This window comes from Heteronotia binoei, chromosome 8 (assembly GCF_032191835.1).
Source record: "Heteronotia binoei isolate CCM8104 ecotype False Entrance Well chromosome 8, APGP_CSIRO_Hbin_v1, whole genome shotgun sequence".
NCBI lineage: Eukaryota > Metazoa > Chordata > Lepidosauria > Squamata > Gekkonidae > Heteronotia > Heteronotia binoei.
The window spans coordinates 78,604,516-78,629,822 of NC_083230.1; the positions used below are offsets into that span (position 1 = coordinate 78,604,516).

The 25,307-nt window shown below is 42.9% G+C and overlaps 1 protein-coding gene and 1 non-coding gene across 5 annotated transcripts; one reads left to right on the forward strand and one right to left on the reverse strand.

Annotated features, from left to right (window-relative positions):
- Positions 1–3,419: 3,419 nt before the first annotated feature.
- On the reverse strand, positions 3,420–3,568 carry LOC132576719 (U12 minor spliceosomal RNA). Its single transcript, XR_009555773.1, has one exon. It is a non-coding gene; the product is annotated as a U12 minor spliceosomal RNA (small nuclear RNA).
- Positions 3,569–3,916: 348 nt separating this feature from the next.
- POLDIP3 (DNA polymerase delta interacting protein 3) lies at positions 3,917–24,758 on the forward strand. 4 transcript variants are annotated; one of them, XM_060245319.1, is made up of 9 exons: positions 3,917–4,070; positions 6,624–7,011; positions 7,775–7,852; positions 8,705–8,806; positions 12,526–12,708; positions 14,008–14,085; positions 14,795–14,924; positions 21,558–21,624; positions 22,107–24,758. In XM_060245319.1, exons 1-9 carry the CDS (start codon positions 3,958–3,960, stop codon positions 22,279–22,281), a joined length of 1,314 nt encoding a protein of 437 aa, XP_060101302.1. In that variant the 5' UTR covers positions 3,917–3,957; the 3' UTR covers positions 22,282–24,758. The 4 variants fall into 4 exon arrangements, with proteins under 4 accessions (XP_060101302.1, XP_060101304.1, XP_060101303.1 ...); XM_060245321.1 differs by having other exon boundaries at positions 8,705–8,800; XM_060245320.1 differs by having other exon boundaries at positions 7,778–7,852.
- Positions 24,759–25,307: the final 549 nt, after the last annotated feature.

The following is a 25,307-nucleotide window of genomic DNA, read 5'->3' on the forward strand; positions in this document are numbered from 1 at the left end:
AAACTGGCATTTATTTTTTTCAAGTTTCTATGCTTATTACAGCACTATTATACTTGGCTTTGGTCTGTAAAATGCTACAGTGCATGCTCCTTTTTTGTGTGATTTATTATGACAGTTCTTTGCTTTTGATGGCTGAATTGCAGCTATGTAGATATACAAAGTTCTGTCTCTCCTGCCAACATTAAACCCAAGATGTTTACCCATAGAACAGGACTTGTGCTGCTGAAAGAGAGGCCATCATAGAGAGAAATGTGTTCATGACATTAATTCAGGATTTGGATATTTCCTTCAGTCTGTTTTTTTTTAATTGTAACAAATGTATTTAATTAAACTTTAAATACATTTGTTACAATTTAAAAAAAACAGACTGAGAGAAATATCCAAAACCTGAATTAATGTCATGAACACAATAAGTAAAACAAACCTTAAGATCAGTTGATACATAAGCTGACCTCACATGTACTTATGTACTTATTAAACACATTGAGAGTTTTTGGTTGTCCACAGATACCCATCTGCAATTGTGCCTTTGCAAACCTTGTATGCAGCAAAAGCAGGAGTAATACATAATGGCAGGGCTTTTTTTGAGCAGGAACGCACGGTAACACAGTTCCAGCTGGTTTGGGGTCAGTGGTGTGGCCTAATATGCAAATGAGTTCCTGTTGGGCTTTTTTGGTAGAAGAATTGAATGTGGGGAAGTGGGGACAAACAAAGGCAGTGTTTACTGTATACTGTCAACAGGTGATGCGTTTTAGATGGATGGATGTGAGAGTATGTCTATAGGAACAGAGGTTTTCCTGTTTACATGGAAGTTACATTTTTTAAAAATCTATTGGAAGAGTACCTGATCCTTTCAAAGAGCACTGAAACTTGGAAGCAGAAAGCAATTTGTTGTGGCAAATTTCCTATCACACTACAGTGAAAAAACTGAATACTAAAAGTATGTGGTCACTATATTATGTGATAATATTTATTTTTGAAGTTACAAGTGATATTAAAAATGGATTTAATATTGGTTTCAGAATATAAGAGAAGCCATGTTGGATCAGGCCAGTGCCCCAACCAGTCCAACACTCTGTCACACAGTGGCCAAAACCCACATGCCCTCAAGAGGTCCACCAGCGGGGCCAGAATTCCAGAAGCCCTCCCACTGTTGCCCCCCCCCCCAAACATCAAGAATACAGAGCGGTGCTCTGATGTGGGTAGCCCAGGCAAGCCCTATCTCAACAGATCACAGAAGCTAAGTAGGGTCTATCATGGTTAGTACTTGGATGAGAGACTTCATTAAAATACCCAGTCAGAGGTAGGGGCAGGCTCTATTCTGCCATCTCTCTGATTATCCCCCAGTAGAGTTCAGTCACCGGAGGTCGACATGACTTCCAGGTGCAAGCGTGCACACACACACACATTTGATTTATTTCAGAACTGTTAGATGTATGCCATCTGGGCCCAGTGATTTGTCAGTTTTTAATTTAATGCCTTCTTCCTTTCTGTTAAAATTGTGCTGGTGTTTGTAAATCTCAATAGCTTCTCTGTTCAGGCGGGTATGATAATGTGAGACCGAAGAAAGCAGTTCTTTCAAAGTGGATGATGTGGTCTCTTTCTTGAAGTGCATGTTCAGCTACAGCTGATTTTTCTTATGGATCATTTTTTCAAAGAGGCATCACACATTCACCACCACTTAACACCACCTCTGCAACCTTTTTTAAAGATGGGGGTTACATTAGCTATGTTCCAGTCCTTGGAAATGGAGGCAGATTTTAGTGATAGATTGCAGATTTTTGTCAAGGAATCCACAAGTTCACATTTGAGTTATTTCAGAACTCTTAGATGTATGCCATCTGGGCCCAGTGATTTGTCAGTTTTTAATTTGTCCATCAGTTCTACGGCCTTCTCACTCATCTCAATCTGATTCAGGTCTTACAACAACCCTCCTGAAATCAGGTGGGTTACATTCAGGTGGGCAAGCATCTCCCATCTTCCACAGTGAGAGGCAAAAAATGCTTTCAAGCTTGTCTGCTATTTCTCTATCATCCTTTAGTATTCGTTCCACCCTTTGGTCATCCAAGGGTCCCACTGCCTCCCTGGCTGGTTTTCAGCTTCTAAGGAATTCTTTATTGTTAGTCTTTATGTTTTTTGCAATATGTTTCTCATAGTCCCTTACTATTTACTGCTTCCATTACTATGCCTGTTAATCACACAGACCATTTTTATACCTATTTGTACCTTTCCTTATCTGAACTTCCAGTACTGTAGTTTTAAATACTCTCCAAGCTTCCTAAAGGGATTTGACCTTCCTTAGCTTTCCTTTCAGTTTATTCACAAGACCCCTCATTTGAGAGAAGTTATCCTTTCTACAATTAAATGTGGTTGTGTTGGTCTTTGTGGACAACTCCCTATTTACATTCAGGTGGGCAGCCATTTCGGACTGAAACAGCAGAACAAAGTTTGAGTCCAGTGGCACCTTTAAGACCACAGTTTTATTCAAGGTATAAGCGTTCATGTGCACACACACTTCTTCAGATACAATGAAGTTACCAGTCCATACATATGGGTGAGCAGTAAATTAACATACAACATAAAGATGATTAAAATATTGATTAACTGATTAAAAGACCAAACAGGAATAACAAGCTCAGCTTATATGGTTACCATTTGTTTGGGTTTAATTCCGGGAGCAGGGGGAGCATATGAGTTCTTGCTGGGCCCTGTGCAAAACAATGGTGATGTCAGGGTGTGTGGCCTAATATGCAAATGAGCTCCTGCTGATCTTTTTCTACCACAAAAAGCCCTGAGCATACTGAAGGGAATATATCAAAACTGGAGATCAATGGGCAGCTGTATCCTTAATTGTGGAATGCTGAGAGTAATTAACTAAAATCCTGTCATTATTCTCCTTTTAAGCATGGAGACAACCTACAGCATCTTCTTTGAAGTGGAGTGTTTGACTGTGTAGAGTTATCTCCCTTGTCCCCAGATCAGTGCAATGCATTCCAATCTACCATCCCATTCAGTGCAATGCATTCCAATCTACCGTTCCAAATTATATTAGAGCCAGTTTGGTGTAGTAATTAGGTGCACAGATCTGGGAGATTCCCCACTTCTCCACATGCAACTGCTGGTGTGATCTCGGGAAAATCACGATTTCTCAGCAGAGCTGCTCTCTCAAGAACAGTCCTTTGAGAGTTCGGTCAGTGCCACCTACCTCACAGGGTGTCTTATGGGGAGAAGGTTAAGAAGATTGTAAGTCACTCTGAGACTCAGAGCAATGGGGGTATAAATTTAATCTTTTTTTCGTCATTGTTCTATCTAAAATCAAGAGGGTATATTATAAACTCAATGTTTAGGTGCTTAGGTCAGTACGTACAACAGAAATAAGAAATGTTTTCAAAATGTGTCTTTTCTTTTTCAAGATGGGGCGGGCAGATCAAACACCGAGGCATCCCGCTAAGTAGGCGGGTCACCATAGGGACGACCTGTACCCGTTCAAAAATTCTTCTCACATTAGCAGTGAGGATCCGGGCGTCACCCCGGATCGTTATTTTCCTTACTCATAAGTTTAAGGCATAACTGAACAGCTCGCAGGGAAGTCATGTGGAGGCGTCCAGTGGCTCCTCAGGTCAGGATGAGCAAAGTTAGGTAGTGAAAAAGAATCACAGGAGTTTAAGAATATAACTTTAGGTCCCCTCGTACTGTTATTCCGTAAATTAATGTAGGTAAAGGTATCTTTGACGTGTAGAAACGACCACTCATGCCCCTTCGGCGAGTATGCAAATATGCATTGTCCCCGCGAGGAACTATGGGAGCCCATCTATCCCTCTTCCCTTTTCTCGCTCTCCCCTCTTTTCTCGCGGCCGTCTAGTTTATAGGCCAAAATCGCGAGACTTCCCCCTCCGCCCCCGCGCCGTTGGCGTGAAGGTAGATTGGGCGATTCGAGACCGGAAGTAGTTAAATCTCATGTCCGGGTTTTGGTTGCTGCGACTTGTCTCCAGGCCTAGCGACGACATGGCGGATTTGTCTCTGGACGAGCTGATCAGAAAGCGCGGTGTCAGTGTAAACATGAAGGGGAGGTGAGCTGAGGAGGAGAGGAGCGACTTGCAGAGCTCGTGGAAGAGGGCCAGTGAGAACGACTCTCTCAGCCCCTTCTTGCTTGCAGCGCAGATCCGGGTTCTCTAAGGGGAAGTCCCCCCCCCCTCCTGTGGCCCGAAAACTGCACACTGTGCCTTCTCGATTGGCTACGTCTTTTGCCACTTGTAACCCCTTGGAGCATTTGGCTCTGTGGCGGTCTTCGAGCTCGTGATATGTGTGTGTGCGCGCGCCTGGAATATGAGATGTAATAACTGAGTGTGATGGTGGGGGTGATAGTGAATGTGGGTCTGTAGTAAGATTTTGACCCTTCCGTAAATCTGATTCTGACCTCCCTCAAAATATTGGGCAGCCGCTGTATAGTCCTAGAAGTGCACTTCTTGCAGTGTCTCAAGGGATGCTGCGCTGGTGCCGATCTTGAACCTTTTGTAGTTGGCCGTGCTTTAGCGTTGCCTACTACGGAGCCTGTTGGGATACTGAAGATACCCCTGCCTCCTCGCTTTCTGGGTCGTTGAAAAATTTAGCCCACAGCATTTCATTTTCCAAGTGGAAACTTTATGTCTTTACTCCGCTAATGTTGGTAACTCCATTGTTGCAGAGTTCCTATCTATTCCTGTAAAGCATTCACTCAGCCTAAAGTGTTCTCCCCAGTTTGTCAGATTGCTCTTCATTGCCTAAGAGACAGCTGCATGCTGGAAACTGAAAAGAGCTCAGTCATGATATAGTTCATATTCTGAGTTTTTATGATTTGTGTAGCTGAACAACATACAGATGCAGGGAAAGGTTGCAGAATGTTATTGTGTCATCAGCTGTATTTACAAAAATCAGGAAAACAGGCCCCTATTAAGAGGAGTTTATAATCTAAAATTTTTGTGAGCCAAGAAATGTCTTCATTTCATCCATCTTTATGTTGTTAGTTTAATTTAGTTAGATTTTTGTTTAATCCCTCCCTGCACCACTGTTATCTAGGATAGATTGTAAGTACTCTACATAGGGACTAGCAGGGCTTTTTTTGTTTTAAAAAATCCAGCAGAAACTCATTTGCATATGAGGCCACATCCCCTGACATTTTTTGCAGAACAAGCCCTGAAGGAACTCTTTGGCATTTTAGGCCACACCCCCTGGCACCAAGAGTTCCTGTGAGTTCCTGCTTAAAAAAAAAAGTCCTGGGGACTAGTTTATGTATGAGATCGGTTTGAAATGATGATTATTCAGCACTAAAATAAGTGTTTTCTGACTTCCTGCCAGCCCCTCTGCCCCTGCCTTTCCCTGGATATTTGCCCTGAACACCTGCAAGAACTTTCTACTCATAGCCTATCTGACCTTGAGTTTTCTGTTGTATAGTATTCCTTGGGATGCCACCAGGCTGGCTGTTGAATAATTCTTGTGTGTCCTAAGGCTTTGAGTTAACCTGTAGTTAACTATTAATGTATGTTGCCATCACAGCTACAGCTATGGAAAGGAAAAAAGCATATAATATCATATCAAATTTAGATAGCAATATTGGGATAGTGTGTGGGGAGAATGGAAATAATCTCACCAGTATATGTAGTCCAGCTCTCTTCCTTAGAGCAGAGTGCCTGTCCAGCCTTCTCCTTGTGAGGCACAATGAAAGAAGATTTTGTGACATCTCTAAGCAAGCAGTGTGCATTGCAAGACAGTGTCATCAGTAGCACTTTTTGCTGATTTTGCCGCTGATCACTTGACAATAGAGAACTATTTGCAATGAAGGGGCCTTGTCTCCAAAATGCCTAAATTGTGTCTCAGAGCTATATGCCTTTGTGGCAGAACACTAAGATAAATGTTACCTTATGTTCACCTACTGTGAAAACCATTGGGACAGTTACCATTTCTTTTGGCAGACACCAGCATCAGATTTTGAGGTGCTAATTCTGCATAGGGCTAAACAAAAAACTTTAATTCCTAAGTCCTGGCATCAGATTTGTACTCTCCTAAATCACCGGGTACCTACTGTATTTTTAGATCTACTTTTCAGCAGGTTCCATCTATTTGAGTGAAATGACTAAATACGAGCATTGACCAAAATGTTAATTGAAACATCATTGAAAGGTAATTTTAATGCACCTTCTTTCCAGTCTATGAAAAGTATCTCTGTGGAGACTAATAGATTTCTTGCTTAAACTGACTAGATTGTGGCTAGAGTTTCCAACTGCCCAGTAATCTCATTTGTCATTTTCCATAAGTTTAATGCAACACTTTACTGGGGAGCAAGAAAGGGCAAACAGTTCTGTCCTTTGCTCTGTGCTAGATTAACATATGCATGTGATTTTATTTAAGGAACCAAAGGAAAGTACAATTGTATGCTTTTGGTGACTACTTTACAGGACTTAGCTTCTTCTCTGATCAGCTCTGGCCTTTTTGTTGCATGTATATTAATGCTATTCAGATTCACTTCAGATGATAAAATCTCCACAGTCTTTTCCTTCTGAGTGGTTTGGAGTTGGCTGTCTCCCTGTGTTTTATTTTATTGTGTTGACATGTTGCATCTCATGGAACATTTGATGTTTCTATTCCAGGTTGAACACCAGACCAGTATTTGGGAGTGTCAGATCCCGAATTGGAATCCAACAAACATTTCTTGGCAGGCCAGCATCAAGTGCTGGTTTCCAGCGGACATTTGATGCACGTCAAAAGATTGGTGTTACTGACGCTCGACAGAAAATTGGTGTGAAAGATGCCCGGGAGAAACTTCTTCAGAAAGATGCCAGATTCAAAATCAAAGGGAATGTACAGGATGCCCGAGAAATGCTCAATTCTCGAAAGCTGCAAAGTAGTGATAATGTGACCAAAGTTGTTGATGCCAGAGAGAAGATCAGCTTGAAAAGGAGTGTACCTGCTGCAGCCATTATAAATACTGCTATGGAAACAGTGGCCCCTGCTGTGAAGATCACAAAAACCATTCAAGTAGGTTATGATGGTCAGCTGCTAGAGAGGTGGCTTCATGTATTTCAAGGGGAACGGATGGGGAAAGCAGTAATGTAGTTTAATTATAAGAGTGATAATTTCATGCATTTGAGTTCTGGATTTTTGCTTTATTCCATAATCTGAGGTTCAAGCATAGATATCCCGGTTCTTCTTGGCTCGTACATTTTCTGCAGATTGAAATTGGTGCTGGTGCTTTCTCCAAAATGTAAATTGTTTCTCTCATGTGATCATGCTTGCTTTTGTTCTTCCAGAGTTAAATATGTGGAGTATTTTAATTTTAGATCTATCAAGACTGCTTTCTTTAGCATGGAACACTTGTACAGTGTGTTTGCATATTGTTGGACAAAAGTCTACAGAATAAAGTTGCTTGTAATATTCTTAACTATATGTAAACATTTATATCAACATTATAATATTGCTTTTTATTACATGAGATACAGTCCCTTTCTACACAGAGTGGAAAGGCCAGTATAGTGTTATTGAAATATTGTTTTTCTATATTTTTTGTATCTAGTAATGTCTTTGTCAATCCCTCATGTCTGTCAAATGTGACATGGAAGTGTAAGGGAGGGATGGTAAGGCTACACTTTATCTCTTAAGGATGAAACAGCCTGGTACAGAGTGATCCAGTACTGCTTATAGTAATAAGCTGCAGGCTGGAGGAGTCTCATATTCTTCCATAAACTGAGGTCTGGCAATGTGTGTTCTGTTGTTAATGATGTAACTTTCCCTCCCACTACAGCAGAAGGCTGCAGCTCCATCACACTCTCACCCTGCAGGTATGAAGATCAACGTTGTGAATAATCACACACACAAACAGGTATGTGTCATTCATTAGCAGGGTGAGAAATGCTCAGTTACTGTAGAACACCAGGATGGGTTTGAACAGAAAGTATGCTTGTTTTATAAGATAGGCATATGATTTGAATTTGCTTTGTGTAAATATTTATGAGACATGGGCTCAAAGCATTGTCTGCATTTGGTTCATTCAGACAAGTTGCTAAAGACCATATGTAGTATCTCACAATGACAAATAATCATGATAGTACTTTTGGATCTTTCCTCACTGGTGCTGCTGCTAATGGCTTTTCACATTTGCAGTTTCCTCTGACCTCTGTGCCCTGCCTCTTTTGGTGTCATTGGCTGATTTTTTGTGAAGTCATAGGGAACCTGAGCAGGCAGGCTGTTGGATTTCCTCCAGCTTGACAGAGAGGCTGGTTAGACAAGCACTAGCCTGCTGAATGCTGAGACAAATCCAGGAGAAACTGAATGTTGAGATCAGTGAGTAGTTTTAGTGAAAATATGTTACAGACTTTTGACAGGTACTTGATGTAAGCTGGCTTAGCTGTTTTGAAACTGTTCATTGAGCACAGATTGTGGTATCTATGAAGTCCTGTGCTCTCAGAAGCTGTAAATGTTGTTTCAGAAAAGGTACATGCATGTTTTCATTGCTTAACTCTCTGGCAGCTACTTGGACCATATATGCCACAGCACTGAAATGGATGTGCATGTGGCAATTCTGAAGGGACACTGGGGACTCAGATGATTGTTATTTAACAGTTTACCTCATGAAAGTCAAGTGTCCTTTGGAATATCCACCTCACATTTTAAAAAACAGAAATCTCAAGGAAACTGCTTTCACTTAAATCATTTCTTTGCCATTTGTTTTTAGTGCCTGTATGACATGGAAGATGATGATGAAGCTGTATCTCCCCTTCCTAGCAAACAGATGAAAATTACTACCACAAACAGCTTTCTTCATAATACAGTAAGGGTCTTTCTCAACAGCTTGCTCCTTTACCACCCCCTCCCCACTCAGGCCCCAGACATGTACGTGAATGCTGACATGCTGTTTAATGCAATGAATGAACAAATTATTGCAATCTTTTTGGCCTTATATTTGTTTCCAAATATGTGGTGTTGAGGGTCTGCCCAATTCTGTTCAATTATGCTTCCATATTTACCTCTGAACAAGCATCGCCATGAATTTGTAGACATATGTACCTTTTGCAGAGTGCAAATGCTGCCTTTTCTTTTACCTGCCTCTTCATTGCTGTTTTCCTGACTCCATATTGCTTGGGCATTTTATCCTGCTGGTTCTAGAGCCTGTTGTAAAGCATACCTGTTCAGACTACTGATCAGCAGACATCAGCATTCTGGCCAAGAATAGAGGAAGAGGCAAATGAAGAAAGGAGACCAAAAGTCTGGCTTCTGCTAATCAAGCCCAGCCCAGTATCAGTATTGAACCTTGTGCTTTCCCTCCAACCCTTCTGTTTCTGCTCTGTCCTTCCTTCCAGGCTGTTGTTGTCTTTCTCCACTAACCTTTCCATGGCCATGTTTCTGCTGCCTGCAAGCCAGCAACACTTAGGGTTGTTAGGCCACCCTATATAGCAGCCAAGTCCACAACACTATGATGAGATATCTCCCCCCCCCCCCCCCCCCTTTAAGCAGTGATGTCTGTACAAGTTCTTCTCTGCAAACCTGGGGATCTCTCCCAAGTTTGCAGAAAAATTCCCCCTGTCTGGATGGCAGACAATATGGATTTTTAAAATCCATATTTGGGGCATCATGTTCAGCCTTAGAGATAGAATAATGTCTTGTTTCCAGTAGAGCCTTGTAACAGGCTGCTTTCCAGGTGAATTATGAAATGACATTCCTGTCCTTTTTATTCACTTTGACCCTTAGTAAGAGGTTCAGAAAGATTGTCATGGATTCTTAACCATGCATAACACTAAATTTCATGGTCTGCTTCATACGTAAACAATGTTGCCTTTTAATTTTTCAACGGGGGCTTTTTTGGAGGGGAACAGAAATGGGTGAGGAAGTCTTCCTTAGTTGTTTTATTTGCCCAGTTTATGATCTAGTAGTTCATGTGCTCCTTATTCTATGATCTAGTAGTTCATGTGCCAAGAATATAGTTGACTTTCTCTGGAAGAGTGCTACTGAGCTTAATGGAATTGCGTTGACAGAAATAGGGTGTGGGTTGCAACCTAATTTTATCATCTGTACTGAAGTTATTGCCTTCTCTTCATTGCCTTTGTCCACTTTTGTGTCTCCATCTGTTAAAACTGTGAAATGGTCAATCAGAATGGTACAGTGCAGCCCAGAATAGGTTCATTTTGGAGTGTTAAAGTTTTCTGGCTTTCTGTTTTCCTCTGTGATTAGACTAGCAAAGAGATAACATTTTCAGCATATTATGAGAATCTTTTCCGTACGTTGCAATCCATCATGCACTCAGTATTATTTTGGCAGTTTCAAAATCTGTGTGTGTAACTTTTGAAAGATTTTTTTAAAATTGTTGGTTTTGGTCATGCCCTAAATGTATTTTTAATGCTTCTTGCATACTCTATTCCTTCTTCAAACCATTGTAAATACTTGGTTAATAGTTTCAGCACAGACCCTTCCTTGTTTTACAAATTAAATATATTGACTGTAACACTGTCCAAATAAATATATTGATTGCAGCACTGCATTTTTGCATGCATGAAGTCTGCCAGTGTAAATGTTTCCTAATTTGTTTTGCTTGGTAGGGATTCTTGTTTACTTTACATGCCAGTGAGACTCATCAATTCCTACCTAATGACTTGCTTAGAATCCCTACCCTTTCCTCACTAATTCCTACCTAATGACTTGCTTAGAATCTCTACCCTTTCCTCCTTGTACTCTAGCCACTTTTTGCATTTATGCAGTGAAAATAGTCGTGATGTGATGTCACATCAGAGTTGGAAATGACTGGTGCTTGTACAGGGGACTACCTTTACTTTTTTTACTTTAAGCTCTTTGAGTTTAGCTTGATCACAGGCAGTTTTTACTTGTCACAGACAAAGAGGTGAATGATATTCATTAACTGCTAGCATTGCAAATTATCTGATTGTTCGGGCCGGCGCATCCCACCCAGGCCTGTGGCGGCTCGGCCCCACTCTGGCGATAGGGAGTGCTGCGGTGTGGCTGGACAGGCAGCGGCTTGGCCCCCGAAGTCGGAGATGCCGCTAGTCGGGGACCTGAGACCCTGCCGTGGAGCCCCCCCTGGGCAATTGTCCCACCCCAACGGCCAGCACAGCTGCAGCAGGGCCGGACTGGAAGCCCTGGAGCCGGTGGTGGCGCAGGAGGCAGCGGGCGAGCCTAGGAGGGCCACTGAGATAAACAAACGTGCCCACTAGGGCAGGCGTGCTCCACCCTAAGACCTCTCCAGAGGGTTTTACCAGGGGCTGCTCGGGAAGGAGTGAGGCACTGGGCAATGGAGGAACGCAGGGCTGCAAGGGGGTGGAGAGTTGGAGCACGGAGGTGTGAAGGGAATAAAAAAGGGAGTAACGCTGACGGCTGGGGAGGAGAGAATGTGGGGAAGTTACAGGCAGACGCAGAGAGAGACTGAGAGTGCCTGACTCCGCAGAGGTGGCATTGGCATGAAGAAATGTCCACACACTCCCTCTATTTTCTGATGCCACAAGCACCCCTTTTGCCTCTTCTCGCTTGGCCATGGACAGGCCAGCAGGGGCAAGGCTCACAATGATGTATTAAAGAACTGTTCTTATAGTTCTGCAGCGTTTTCTCTGGGCTCTTTTAGCTAAGACATTCTTTGATCAAAGTAATTTTCCCATGCCAATTACCTAGATAAATGTCCTTCTTGTATAATGTGTTCTAAATGTCTTCTGTAGGTTTTTTTAACTTCATAATTGCTACTTTAATTTTTTCCCCTAATGGCGATTGTGTAATTTCACTTTTTTGAAATTGCTAGATTTTTCAAAACACTGTTTTTTGGTACAAGAATTATGAATTTTGTTACCTTATTGGGACTGTTGCAAGATGGCTCTTTCAAAGTATGTGTAACCATACGTGGCTGAGAGCCAGGGTAGTGGAGTGGATAGAGTGTTGGCTTAGGATCTAGGAGACTTGGGCTGAAATCCCCACTCTGCCATGTGAGCTTACTGGGTAACCTTGGGCCAGTCACACACTCTTAGCGTAACCTACCTCACAAGGTGGTTGTGAGAATAAAATGGGAAAGCAGAGAATGGTGTATGCTACTTTGGGTCCTCAGTGTGGAAAATAGTGGCGTATGAGTGATGTAAATAAAATATTTTGTTATCCTGAACCTGTTGGGGAGCTTCTGCAGGAAGAGCGTTACTTATGTGGCATTTCAGGGGTGGGAGGAATATATTCCATTCTATCAAATTAAATAGTTATAATGGATGTCATATCTGTGTACTCAGTGTGAAATATTTATCCTTTCAGAGTGCTCTAGAAATGCAAGTACTTCTGGCCTAGATGGTTGTTATCCAGCAATAGCCTTCTAATTGCATTTTTGATTGTATTAAAGAAGATTGGCAGTTAGGGATTGAGCAGGTGCAGGTCCTTCTCTCGCCATATTGACTTTGTTCCTGCGCTTCAGTCTCTTTAGAGTGGGAGATAATGCATCTTCATTTGGCTGCTTAGAGGAAGAGGTTCTAGATGTGGCACTTACAACATTCAGGGATGTTTTTTTCTCCATTTATGTAGGCTGGGCTCAGTGGCAGCAAGTTCTCTCTGTCAAAAACTGTTCCCCTCACAAAAGTGGTCCAGAATGATGCCTATACAGCCCCTGTGGCTCCACCTTCCCCCATCCGGACAAAGGCCCTAACAAACATGTCTCGAACCTTGGTGACTAAGGAGGAGCCCCCCACAGAGCCTGCACCTCTTGAGGTGAGTGAAGGATCCAAAAGAAGTCTCCTTCATGGTAGATACAGACTCCTAACTTGTATCAACAAAGTCTTTGCTTAATTTTCCTGAAACTAAGGGCGTTTTCGCACTGACCTTCAAGTGGCGCGACCACCCTCTTCACACCGGAGGATCTGCCCGGATTTCGCACAAGAAGCGCCGGCGCACCCAAAAGAGCCGACTACTTCCGTCGCGAAACCCGCTCAAACGTTTTCCTGCTTCTTGGCGGTTTCCCGTTTGAGCGGGTTTCGCAACGGAAGTAGCCGGCTCTTTTGGGTGCGCCGGCGCTTCTTGTGCGAAATCCAGGCAGTTCCTCCGGTGTGAAGAGGGTGGTCACGCTACTTGAAGGTCAGTGCGAAAACGCCCTAAGAGTGGAATTGAATGTGCACTTCAGCAGCAGTTTGAACTGATAAAGGTTTTGAGACTCAAGAGGGTGCTTCCTGTTCATACTTGCTAGGCAAACGTTTAGTAGAAGAAGAGTAATCATGCAAAACTGTGGAAATTCTGTGAAGGCCAAACTTTGCTGAATCATATGCTTTCCATTCATCAGTTTCCCTCTTCCCTAGAGTCTAGAGGTGTTCAAAAAGAAGGTATTTTTGGGGTTTGGGTATATTGAACCCCCAAAATATCAGAATTTCCTGGTATTCCCAAATACCAATATTGGTATAGCATTCAGATTCTTGAAATATTCAGGAAGCCCTTTTTTTGCACTCCATTAGACTCTGCTGGGACCATTGGTCTCCATAGGGTATAATGGATAATCAATCCAGGGGTATTTGGAGCTTGGAGGTGGCTGTTTTCTGAGGTAGAGGCACCAGATTTGCAGCATAGCTTCTGGTGCCTCTCCTCATCCAGTTTTTAAAAGTTTGGACGAGGGGTCCAATTCCATGGACCTCCGAAAAAGGTTTCCCCATCCTCCATTTCTTTCAATGCCCTCTCCAACAACATCAGTGCTGCTGTTGCAGCAGTGCAACTCTGCAAATGAACTCAGAAGGCATTTGAAGAGACTACCTTGAAGAAATGCCTTCTCCAAGCTGTCCCTGAGTAAAAGCTGAATAATATCAGCTTTTATTCAGCTCAGCTATATCGGTAGCTGAAAAGAAACTCTTAATTTCTTTTCAGCTTAAAAAACTGTGGAAAATACCAGTAAGGTCTTTTTTGTTCTTTTTTCTTTTGTTTGGGTAAACCGAATGCACACCCCTACTAGAGTATTAAGTTATTTGTTTTCACCTGTCATGTCCTTTGTCCATTCTTCATATGACACATTTGTCTGTTTCTTGGCAGCTGGCCTTCAGCCCGTTAGAAGGTACCAAGATGACTGTGAATAATTTGCACCCTCGTGTCACAGAGGAAGACATTGTTGTGAGTATCATACTGTTAAGGCCTGGAGACTGGGATTTACAATAGAAGCTTTACAACAGAAGACTTACAATAGAAGCACTAAAATGCAATAATAATTGTATCAGAACACAGTAGTATCATAAAAATTCAAAACTGTAACTAAAACATACTAGGACTAAAGAAAAGCAGCAAAGATAGCAAAACAACTGAGCTACTAATGGCCTGGGCTGGGTCCCCAACCTTTTTGAGCCCACATGTACCTTTTAAATTCTGACACAGCATGGTGGGTGCAGAAACAAAATGGCTGCTACAGGAGTTGTAGCCAGCCACAAAATGGCTGCCGCATCTTACCTTCAGTCACACAGTGAAGATCTTTGTGTTTGGCTGGCAGCTACTGCTAAAACAATATTTTTAAAAATCTGCACAGCCAGTCAGATCTGCGGTGGGCAGTCAGAAGCCTTGCTGGGCAAAAAGTTCCACCTGGCCCCACTCACTTTCTAAAAATACTTGAAGGGTACCCATGGGTGCCATATGAGGAACTCTGACCTAGGTGAACAACAGTGGATCTGGTAGCAGAGAGTATTCCACAAGTTCAACATCTTAGGAAAAGTCCCTCTCCGCAGTTTCTACATGACCTCTGAATGTGGAAGCTCTTAGAAGGGTCTACAGTACGCACTTCTTAAAGGTAATAAGCAATAATAAGAAGTACAGTTATTTGCTATTTCCACAGGAATTGTTCTGTGTATGTGGTGCCCTAAAGCGAGCCCGTCTAGTGCATCCTGGGATGGCTGAGGTTGTGTTTGTGAAAAAGGAGGATGCCATCACTGCATATAAAAAATACAACAACAGGTGCTTGGATGGTAAGGGTGGCATTTGCTACAGAGTTCTTGGATGGTACTGTTGATGTATTAACTTTTAAAAGAACTTTTCAGAACCTGGGAAGAGAGGTCATAGTGGGAAGGACCAGAGTCAATTTTCAGCATGCAGCCACAACATTTACGCTCTTTGGAAAGGTATCACAGATTTGCCCTTTTTGTCGAAGCCCACTAGTTAGGACTATCAGATCACTCTGTCAAGATCTTTGCCTGGTTACCTGAATGTGTTAGAAGCCTTTGTTGATCCACTAAAAAGAAAGAGATTCATTATGAATATATTTTCTGAAATAAATAATTGGGCTCTAGGGGTTGTGCTCTTTGCTAATTTCTATTAAAATGGGATGGGGAGTTGACAAGCCATGCTGGGGACAGCAAGCAAGCTTTTTAGGATCACCTGTTTGTGTCTCCTTTACACTTCAGTCACAATATTTTTGTCTGGGAAAAGTACAACAGCTTTCAATAACATGGCAATGTGCCCTTTAACTTTCAGCTTGATTTTATTAAGTATTGAAAACAAGTCCAGAGGAATAGGCCTTTGTTTGGGGGCAGGCATCCAGTCCTGAACTCTCAGACAGGCAGCCAAGTTTCTGCCAAAACTGTGCTTTTCACTGAAATGTAGTTTGGGTCACAGAGCCAAAAATATCGGAGATCACAAAGGATTCAGGTTGAAGGGGGATGCTGGGGATCTGAGGATGGGACAGGAGTTCACTACTTCCTCCCCATGTGTTCCTTTTGTGAATTTAATCAGGGCCCCCTCACCATTGCTTTCTACCTGATTGGAGCACATCTGGGTTAAATACTTGGACCTTTAGCTATTCCTTGGGGTCTTGAGCCTCTGTCTAAGATGGTGGCTGGTTTCTACATAAATTAATCTGAATCCCACCTAGCTATAAGCCCATCCTCTGTGATAATCTTGTTTTCTATCACATTGGATTCTTCAAAGATCTTCATGGTCCCTGTGCAGTCCCACACTTGGGTTCTGAGCCGTGGCTCGAATCCGAGCTTGGAGAACTCCAATATCTAGCATTAGAATTTTTTTTGCGGGCCTTTTCCTCTGTTCTGGCGAGCAGGCAACTACTGAGCATGCCTGGAGCTGAGGAGAAAGCTCCGCTCCGTTTCTTCTTTACTGCCGCCCTCAACGGACCTCATTGTGCTTTCTCCACTTCTTTACATCAGCATTTCTACCTCATCGTTGCATTTTCTACATTTTTTTTTATCTCAGTGTTTCTACCTCATATCTTCAAAAACCTCCTCAGATTTTTCTTCTACTTAGTCTAAAAAAAAAAAAGCCCTTCAAAAGGTGCTTGAAGCATAGGGCCAAATTGCCCTGCTCTTACAGCCTAACTTGTTGGGAGAAGGGCATAAGATCAACTCTGGCAGCATAGTGGTTTAGAGCAGCATACTCTAATCTGTAGGACCAGGTATGTCCCCACTCCCCCTTCTGCATCTCCTGGGTCACCATCACTCAGTCCCAGAGAAGTCACGACCGTGCCTTTGGCAAAGAGAAGCACACATTCTGGAGGACCAGGTATGATTCCCCACTCACCCACCTGAATATACTTGGTGACCTCCCATCAGTCCCAGAGAATCCGCTGCTGTGCTTTTCACAAATCCGTGCGGCCATTTCATACAGGAATTGCTGTCCCTCCCCCCAAGAAAACAAAGAAGGGTAGACCAAGCAGCGGGGAGGGGATTTGGCTTCACTTGAGCGAAAGCATATCTCTGATTTAATTTTTTTAAAAAATGCATATGGTTTCTGAACCTCCAGAAGCCTCAGCTTCAAGAGCTTCTGACTCTGTCACCCCCCTTCCCTTATTATGGTAGTGCAGACTCCGACAACTTCGACTTTAACCCTCACATTGACAGCTACCTCGATGTCGACCGTATGACCGACAGCAGTATTGACATGTGACTGCGATGGCCTCGCCACCTCCCCCACCTGAGAGGGGAGATTCGGCTATGTCGGCAGCTCCACTGAGAAAGCAGCATAGGTCCAACGACTTGACAAATGATTTCCAACCTGCGTCTGCGATAGTCTGCCTTCAAGCTGCCTCAACTTTGACTCTTTTCAAGTTCGACCCCTGCTACAATCCTGCACACCAGCTGCCTCGACTTAGACACTTCCTTCGAGTTCAACCCCTGCTACAGTCCTGCTTCCAGCTGCTTTGATTTCAGCACCTCCTTCGATTTTGACTACTGCTACAACCCTGCATCAACTTCAACGCACTTGAACTTGATCTTGCTGGAGCAACGAGTTCAAGACTGAAATACCTGATTTACTCATTCACCAGCATTGCACCAGTGGGCATGGAGTTGATGTTGATGCATGGTCCAGTGATGTCTCAACACATCCAGATCCCTTTCCATGTGTCAAACACACCTGATTCAACAGCTACACTGAACCCGATAGTTTCGGATTCAAGGTGGCCCTTTTTACACTCCTACTATTGTTATTTCACTGGAGTTAAAGCCACACCATTATCCCCTCTGTGGATCTGACTTTGTATGTTGCTCCGCAGCTGCCGTTTTGCAAGCCATCAACAATTTCCACTGTCTGCTTCAAACACTCCCTGATTTCTGGATTGGCTCTTGATTTCTGCACCACTATTACCTCCTCTTGGGTTAGTGGTTAAGTGCGCAGACTTTTATCTGAAAGAATTGGGTTTGATCCCCCATTCCTCCACTTGCAGCTTCTGGAATGGTCTTGGATCAGCCATAGCTCCAGCAGAGCTGTCCTTGAAGGAGCAGCTTCTGGGTGAACATTCTCGGCCCCACTCACCTCACAAGGTGATTTTTGTGGGGGAGGAAAGTAAAGGAGGTGGTTAGCTGCTCTGAGACTCCCAAGAGTGGAGGGCAGAGTATAAGTCCAATATCTTCTTCTTCTCTTTGTATGTTATAATACCTTATGGAACCATCTCCTTAGACATCAAAGTCTTCCTCTCCTACAAATTAAAGGGTTCATGTTTGAAGCCAGAGGATCAATTGAACATGTCCTTGACCCCTGTTCCTTTTGCGGTGACATGTTAGACATTTTTGTGCTTGAGTGCTAGGACAGTATCTTATGACCACTGATGCTCCTAGAGCCTCCAACCTGGTTGTCACACCTTTTCAATTTGATCCTTGCACCTTAAAAATGGTTTGCCTGGGTTTACTTGGTGAACTGTGTAAACTTTACTTCTTTTCACAAAATTCTGTCAGTGTGCTGTCAGCCTTGAAAGATACAGCATTTGTCATCACATGCCCTTAAACCAGGAAAGACACCATGGAATCATAGAGTTGGAAGGGACCTCCAGGGTCATCTAGTCCAACCCCCTGCACAATGCAGGAAACTCACAAACACCTCCCCCTAAATTCACAGGATCTTCATTGCTGTCAGATGGCCATCTAGCCTCTGTTTAAAAACCTCCAAGGAAGGAGAGCCCACCACCTCCTGATGTAGCCCATTCCACTGGTTGACAGTTCGGGTCAGAAGCTGCATCCGCTAATTACCTAGCCCTACATTTATCCTGCTTGTTTTTGCTGTTTAAGCATTTAACTTCACTAATCAGGTCACATCTCTCCTTCCTGCATCCTCAAATAAGCTTGTTACCCTTATTGTGACGTAGGTGTCCAGGTTCTCACAATTACAACTAAACGTTATGCACCATGCGGTCTCCTGCTCCTTTACAGCCCTTGTTAATTCCAATGCCCTCCATTGCCATGTCTGGGTCTGAACCATGTTGTTACAGACTGAAGTTAGGTCCAGAATAAGGATCTTCCATTTAAGGGTTCTCATGCTTGGTGGCAGTCATGGGTGAACCAAGCATTTGGGTCTGATCTCATCTACCTGCCAGAACCAATTTTTGCCCCATCGGTGGACCCTAAATGCTCAAAGGCATCACCAATTGTTTTAATTTTTAGATTCATAGGGACTGCTTAGATTACTCACGTTTCTTCTAAGCTGAAACCTCATCCATTTAAACTGCCATCTTTTCAACCTAAGCAATCTTTTTCATTTCACTGTCCTTCGGAATTTCGTCTGCCCCCTTTGGTGATCAGACCTTGTTCATCTTCCTTCCTTGGAGACAAACTATATGTACTTTTCCAAAGAACTTCTAGCACCAATGGCTGGAGCTTTATTTGTATTACCTCATAGTTCCCCAGCTGTTTTGGGCCATGGGCCCTTCATGGGCCTACAATGGCCAGTAATTTCATTAGGCACAAGACATTCTGGAATGATTATTATCCCTGTATCTCTGGACTGCCTACTCCTACCTCGCCATAAAGCCATAGCTTTGCTGCTACCTCTGCTTCTCCATAGGACTTGAGTACCACCAATACCAGGTTCTGCACTCCGGACTTTCAGCAGCACCAGTGATCTTACGAAGTGCATGGCTATGGTGACTACGGACCTGCACCAACAGTGCATAGCTTTCTCCTGTACATTAACACCTGACAGCTGGTGGTCAGTTCCCGTCAACAATTACAGTGGGAAACTACCACTCTTGACCCTTTGCTGAACCTTTTGAATTTCATCTCTGCTAGTTGTCTTCTTTCAACACAGTTTTCAACACAAAGAGTTTGCTTTGGGGTTGGGGAGCCCACTGCGACACCCTAGTGGCTTAAGGTGTCTGCTGGGATGCTATAAGCAGTAAGAAAGTCAGGTTTGCAATCAGTTTTAACAGCTCTAGTTTCAGATGTCCTGGTCGTTCAAGTGAACTCACACGCTCTGTCTCTGAGATCTTCATATCCGAGTGGCTATGGTTAATATAACTGCTCTTCCTTACGTCTACAACCAAGAGAGCACAGTGCCCACCAGACTGTATGAAAGTCCTTAAATTATATGGCATTAGTGCACACAGGACAGGTTCCACCTTATTGCACTGCTTGTGTCATGAGCCCTGACGAGGAGGAGCTGGAAGGGTTAACAGACCTGAAAGAGTTACCAGCCAGTTCCTCTGCTGAACAAGCAGCAGCTGGCCCATCAATCATTCTCCAGGCACCAATGTCAGCTGTTGACGATCAAACCCCTCCAAGCTCTCCTCCTCCCATTTCAAGAGTTCGAAGCAGGCTCCGGAAAGAACTTTCAGAGCAAAGACATGAGGCACGCCGAGGCTTCAGATCTCTCAGCCCTGAGTTCTAGCAATGCTTCAAAATAATCTGGGGTGCCTCTGATTAACTGCTTGGAGGATCAAGCAGTGGAGTTTCCAATGGAGGCCCAGTGCGTTCCTGTGAATGCCTGGAAATCAACCACCATATACTCTTACCAGGCTGAGTGGAAACATTTTTTCCATCTATGTTGTACACCATCACTTGATCCTGGACTCTGTGTCCCCTTTTCATATCCTGCCTTATCTGGTTTACCTTACTGATTCTGAACAAAGTTATTTTTCACAAACATGCTCACAAAGGAGCCCTTACCTGAATTGTTTGAGTGCATCCAACCAGAGCTGCTACCACGCCTTCCTTTGGCCTTGACAGGGTGCCCCTGGAGGACATTGGCATGGCTGTAATCTGGTCTTTCTACTGCACATTTGTTACCCTACATTCTTGATGTCCAGACTTAGGGAATTGAGTCTTTTGGTCACTTGATACTGAAGTCATGTTGAGGTTGTTTGGTGCTTTTCATAATATGCCAGCACCTTCCATCCGAGTATTTCAGCTTGCTAATCGCCCAAGTGTGAGACTGCACCCAGGGAGCAGGCATGAAGAAGATAAACAGGTTGCTTACCTGTAACTGATGATCTTCGAGTGGTCACCTGTGCAGTCACACACAACCCGCCCAGCCTTCCCCACTGCTGGCATCTACTTGCTTGCTGATGGCCTTGCTCGTGGTGGCTGGAAGAAACGGAGCAGGGGCGGGGCTTTCTCCTCAGCTCCAGGCATGCTCAGTAGCTGCCTGCTCCCCAGAGCAGAGGAAAAGGCCTGCCAAAAAACTCGCTAATGCTAGGTACTGGAGTTCTCCAAGGTTGGATTCAAGCCAGGGCTCAGAACCCAAGTGTGTGACTGCAGAGGTGACCACTTGAAGATCATCAGTTACAGGTAAACAGCCTGTTTTTACTGACCTTTTGTGGAAACTGATTTACTGATTTCTGTTTATGCTTTGATTTTTGATTTATAATTTTATGATCAGCATTTGCTGCATGTTAAACATTTTTCAGGGAAATCACAATTAAGCAATGAAGTATTTCCTGTGTTTCTTAAAGGTACGAATACAGTGTATTTGCATAGTAGACTTTCTCTCAAAGACGATTCAGATACACACAAAAGGAGTCTACTTGGACAGAAACTTGTTAATGAAATATTTCAGTGGGGTGTGATTCACCTTTCTGTTAAGAAAAACAAAGGGCTGTATCATTTTATATAATGTGTCTTATAACATACCTTGTTGCTGGTTTTGAGGCACCAATACATAAAAAAGATCAAACATTTATTGGGCCATTGATGCATTGCCTTCTGAAAATGCATCCCTGGCCTGGTACATTGCATCTTGCTTTGTTTGAACACTGACCTTGGTGATATGAGGAAGAACCATTCTTTTGAATATCTGCTCCACTTTCAGTAGGAGTGATTAAAAAGTGGGTGAAATACCTTTTTTCTATGCTAGAATGTTTAGTCTCCTTTGTTTTCATTCACCAGGGCAACCAATGAAATGCAACCTTCATATGAATGGAAATATCATCACATCTGACCAACCCATCTTGCTGTATGTATGTTCAAGGGACTGGTATTTTGCATAGGACATCATAGAATACCTTGCTCTCTAGCAGAATGTCAGTGATTTGTCTGAAAGGGAGACAATAGCGTCTTGTTTATTTTCTGCTCAAAATATCCCATTTTTGCTACAGATTCTGAGCTGCATATGCAGCAGCTATACTTTCTGCTTAAGGTTGCATCAGGTTTCTCCCAACCTTTGACAACTAGTTTTGATCATCACCAGGAGAATTTTGGCTCAAAATTGCAACTGGTCCCCATTCTACTCTCCAAGGCCTGAAGGTGGCTGAGTTTCCCTGTTCTGCATTGTTCTCCCCAGGGCACTGGATCATTTAAATAGCATGAAAATTTCTTCTGGCTTAAGCTGTGTGGTAGCATGGCTGGGAACCATTGAAAAGCATAAACTTGGATACTCATATCAGCATTTTATTTTGTCATGAATTTAACTCTAATCTTGTCTGTTGTTTCCCATAGTCGATTAAGCGACAGCCCCTCAGTGAAGAAAGAAAGTGAACCACGTCGAACAAGTGTAGGCGCCTCCTCAAATCCACCTGCAGAGGTGGATCCTGATACCATCTTGAAGGCACTCTTCAAATCCTCAGGGATCTCTGCCTCTGTGCAGCCTACAGAATTCAAAATTAAACTTTGAGGAGTGGAAGGCAAGAAGTGGACTGGAAAACTCATTGAGCACGGGAAATAGAGAGATGCGTGCAGGAACACAACTGTTCCTGCACTTGACCATGTGGAGACCTTTGTTTTTCTACAGTTGCTACTTTCCTGTACAATAGTACTGTCCCTAATATATGTGTTCTGTTTTCATAGATGGAGTTTTTTGTCCCCATATTTCTAAAGGATTAATCTTCCCTTCCTCCAGTGAGAAATAAGAGAAATATAGCACTGAGCTTAGACCATTCAACTCCTTCCTTTGTTTCAGTCCCCTAGTAGCCAGCCTGGAAAAGTGTATCTGGTAAAAGGACACCACAAGCGACTTGTTTGGGCTTGCATCCTGTGAGCGAGAGATGGAGTCCCTTTGCTTTTGACTGTTGATAAACTTGATTTCATTTTCAGTGCAGCAGTGTTTAGGGATGTGACCAGGTGTGGTGCTGGACTTCCACACCCTTCATAATAGCAGTAGCAAGTTTTAAAACTGTAAAATTACATTCATGCAGCATCTCATAGTCAATTAAGACAGCCCCTCAGTGAAGAAGAGGCTGTGCGGGCTGTGGAAGAAATGTATAGGTACAAGAACATAAAATTTAAGGAAACCCACACTGTGAAATGCTAAAACTAATATACAAAAATCCACTCTACAACTAAAAATCAATGAAACAATCTCTACTTGGTATATATAATAAACTCAATACAAACAAAATTCATAAATATTCAATCAAAACTAGTAACGTGTTTTGAACCACTTATCCACATAGTCAAGAATAGTGTGCACATTAATACAGTCTCAAAGGTACAAATGCATAAATTCTGACTCCATAAATGTAAAGGCAGTATATATATATACAGCTACCAGGTGTGTATAACCCAATGTAACAATATGATCCAATGGATAGCTGATTCTGTAGTGCACACTATTCTTGACTATGTGGATAAGTGGTTCAAAACATGTTACTAGCATTGATTAAACATTTATGAATTTTGTTTGTATTGGGTTTATTATATATATCAAATAGAGATTAAATTTCATTAATTTTGTAGTAGTAGAGTGGATTTTTGTATAGTATAGTTATATTTCACAGGTGGGTTTCTTTATCTCGTTTCCACTGTGGTCTCGGTGTAGTTTAGGTACAGGAACGTGTCCTACACTTCTCTGCCTTGGTTATGTTCAACATTTATTAACGAGAAAAAGGGGTCCCAACATTGGCATCATCTGTGCTCTGAAAATGTCTCAGAACCGCTTGCTCATCGTTTGGATGCATGGGATTTGTTTATGAGTAAAACATTCCTTTTAACTTTAAATAGCACCGCTTTGTGTGTCCTCTCCATCTCAACCATTTGAGCAGGAAAGAAAGTGGCTGTACTCCCACTCCATCCTCAGTTTTTCAGGAAGGAGCAAAGCAGTCCACCTATCCTGCATTGTGCTTTAAAGCTCTGCAGTCAGTTGAGACCCTTGTTCTGCCTGCTTAGACGGACCTGGATTAATGCCCGTGTGTGCTGCTCATGGACCTTGCTGGGAGACAAACTTCTACACCAGTACAAATCGCTTTCAGGGGCTTCTCCTTGTCCTACACTACCTTCCCTCATTCCACAGCAAAGGTTCCTCACTGTGGCTGGAGGTGAGTTCAGTCACAGAAACAACTTCCATCTGTTTTTGAGATGTGTTCAGTAGTAAAAATGGCATCTTTTAACACACCACTATATTTGGGCCAGATTGTGTTACTGCTTTGTAGCACTATTGGTTACTTGTCTGTACTGGGAAAATAGCAAGTGCCACATGCAGTTGATGGTGAGAAACCTTGCCCAGTTGGCACAGAATGAGGTAGAGAGTGAACTGAGCTCTTAGTAAGAAGGAAGCCTTTCAAAATCCTAAAGTTCAAGTAAGTCCATCCGGAATCTTTCACTGACTTGCCAGCCTTCACTAGGAGACATGCACTCCTTTTCGTTAAAATCACGTTATCCAGTGAAAACAGGAAATTGTCAACAGTTCAAATAGATGCATTCATTTAAACTCAAGTGAAGCCAAGACTACTAAAAGCCACTTTTAAATTAGGGTGGGGCTTAAATCTTTATCCTTCTGGCTAGAAGGCTAGCTTTTTGTTCATCTGTGTTGAAATCCTGTAGTGTAATTTCATAGCAGAGCTTGCTGCTCTGAATTCTTCTGCTTTTTGATCTGTACAATCACTTAGTTTCATTGGGTCACGTTCCAGCATAACTCTCCAGGATGTGGAAGGAGATTTGTTTCCAATGCATTTTGATCATCTGGATTATTCATTTCAGACTGGTCATAACAGCACCCTTGCTAGGGAGATGCTGTTTGTGAACTGGAGATCTGTTATGTGTGTACAGAATTGCAAATCCCTATCCCAGGCAACACTGTTTCATTATAGGGGAAGGGAAGGTTGGCATTGGAGGACACTATGTATTATGTTTCTGAATAAACATTTGTTATACAGAGACAGGATTCTGCACCACTTCTTTACCCTGCAAGGAAACAAAAAGGTCAATCAATGGAGGGAGACTTTTCCACTGAAGTTTGGATACCCTTTTTTGACCCTACCAGTAGAATCAAATTGTAACGTTTTTCCTGGACTGTCTCTCTAAAGGCTGCCTTACATGTTGGAATATTCCCAGATGGAGTTTAGCCTAGTCCTCTCTCTGACACAGTATACTGCTTTGCACAGGTATGTTTTTTCTGATGTCTGAGAAGCTCTGCAAAAACGAGTGGTTTCAGAAGTATAAACCAGAATATTTTATCAATTCCTTTGTTACAGGAGGGCACTGGCTGTATCTCTTCTGCCTGATTAGTCCTATGCTTACCCTGGTGGGCATTTTAACAGTTCTCCCACAAATTTACATAACGTCTTTGTCAAGGGAGGAAAACCCTCTATGGAAGCTTTAAACTGTACTCCCACTCCATCCTCAGTTTTTCAGGAAGGAGCAAAGCAGTCCACCTATCCTGCATTGTGCTTTAAAGCTCTGCAGTCAGTTGAGACCCTTGTCAAG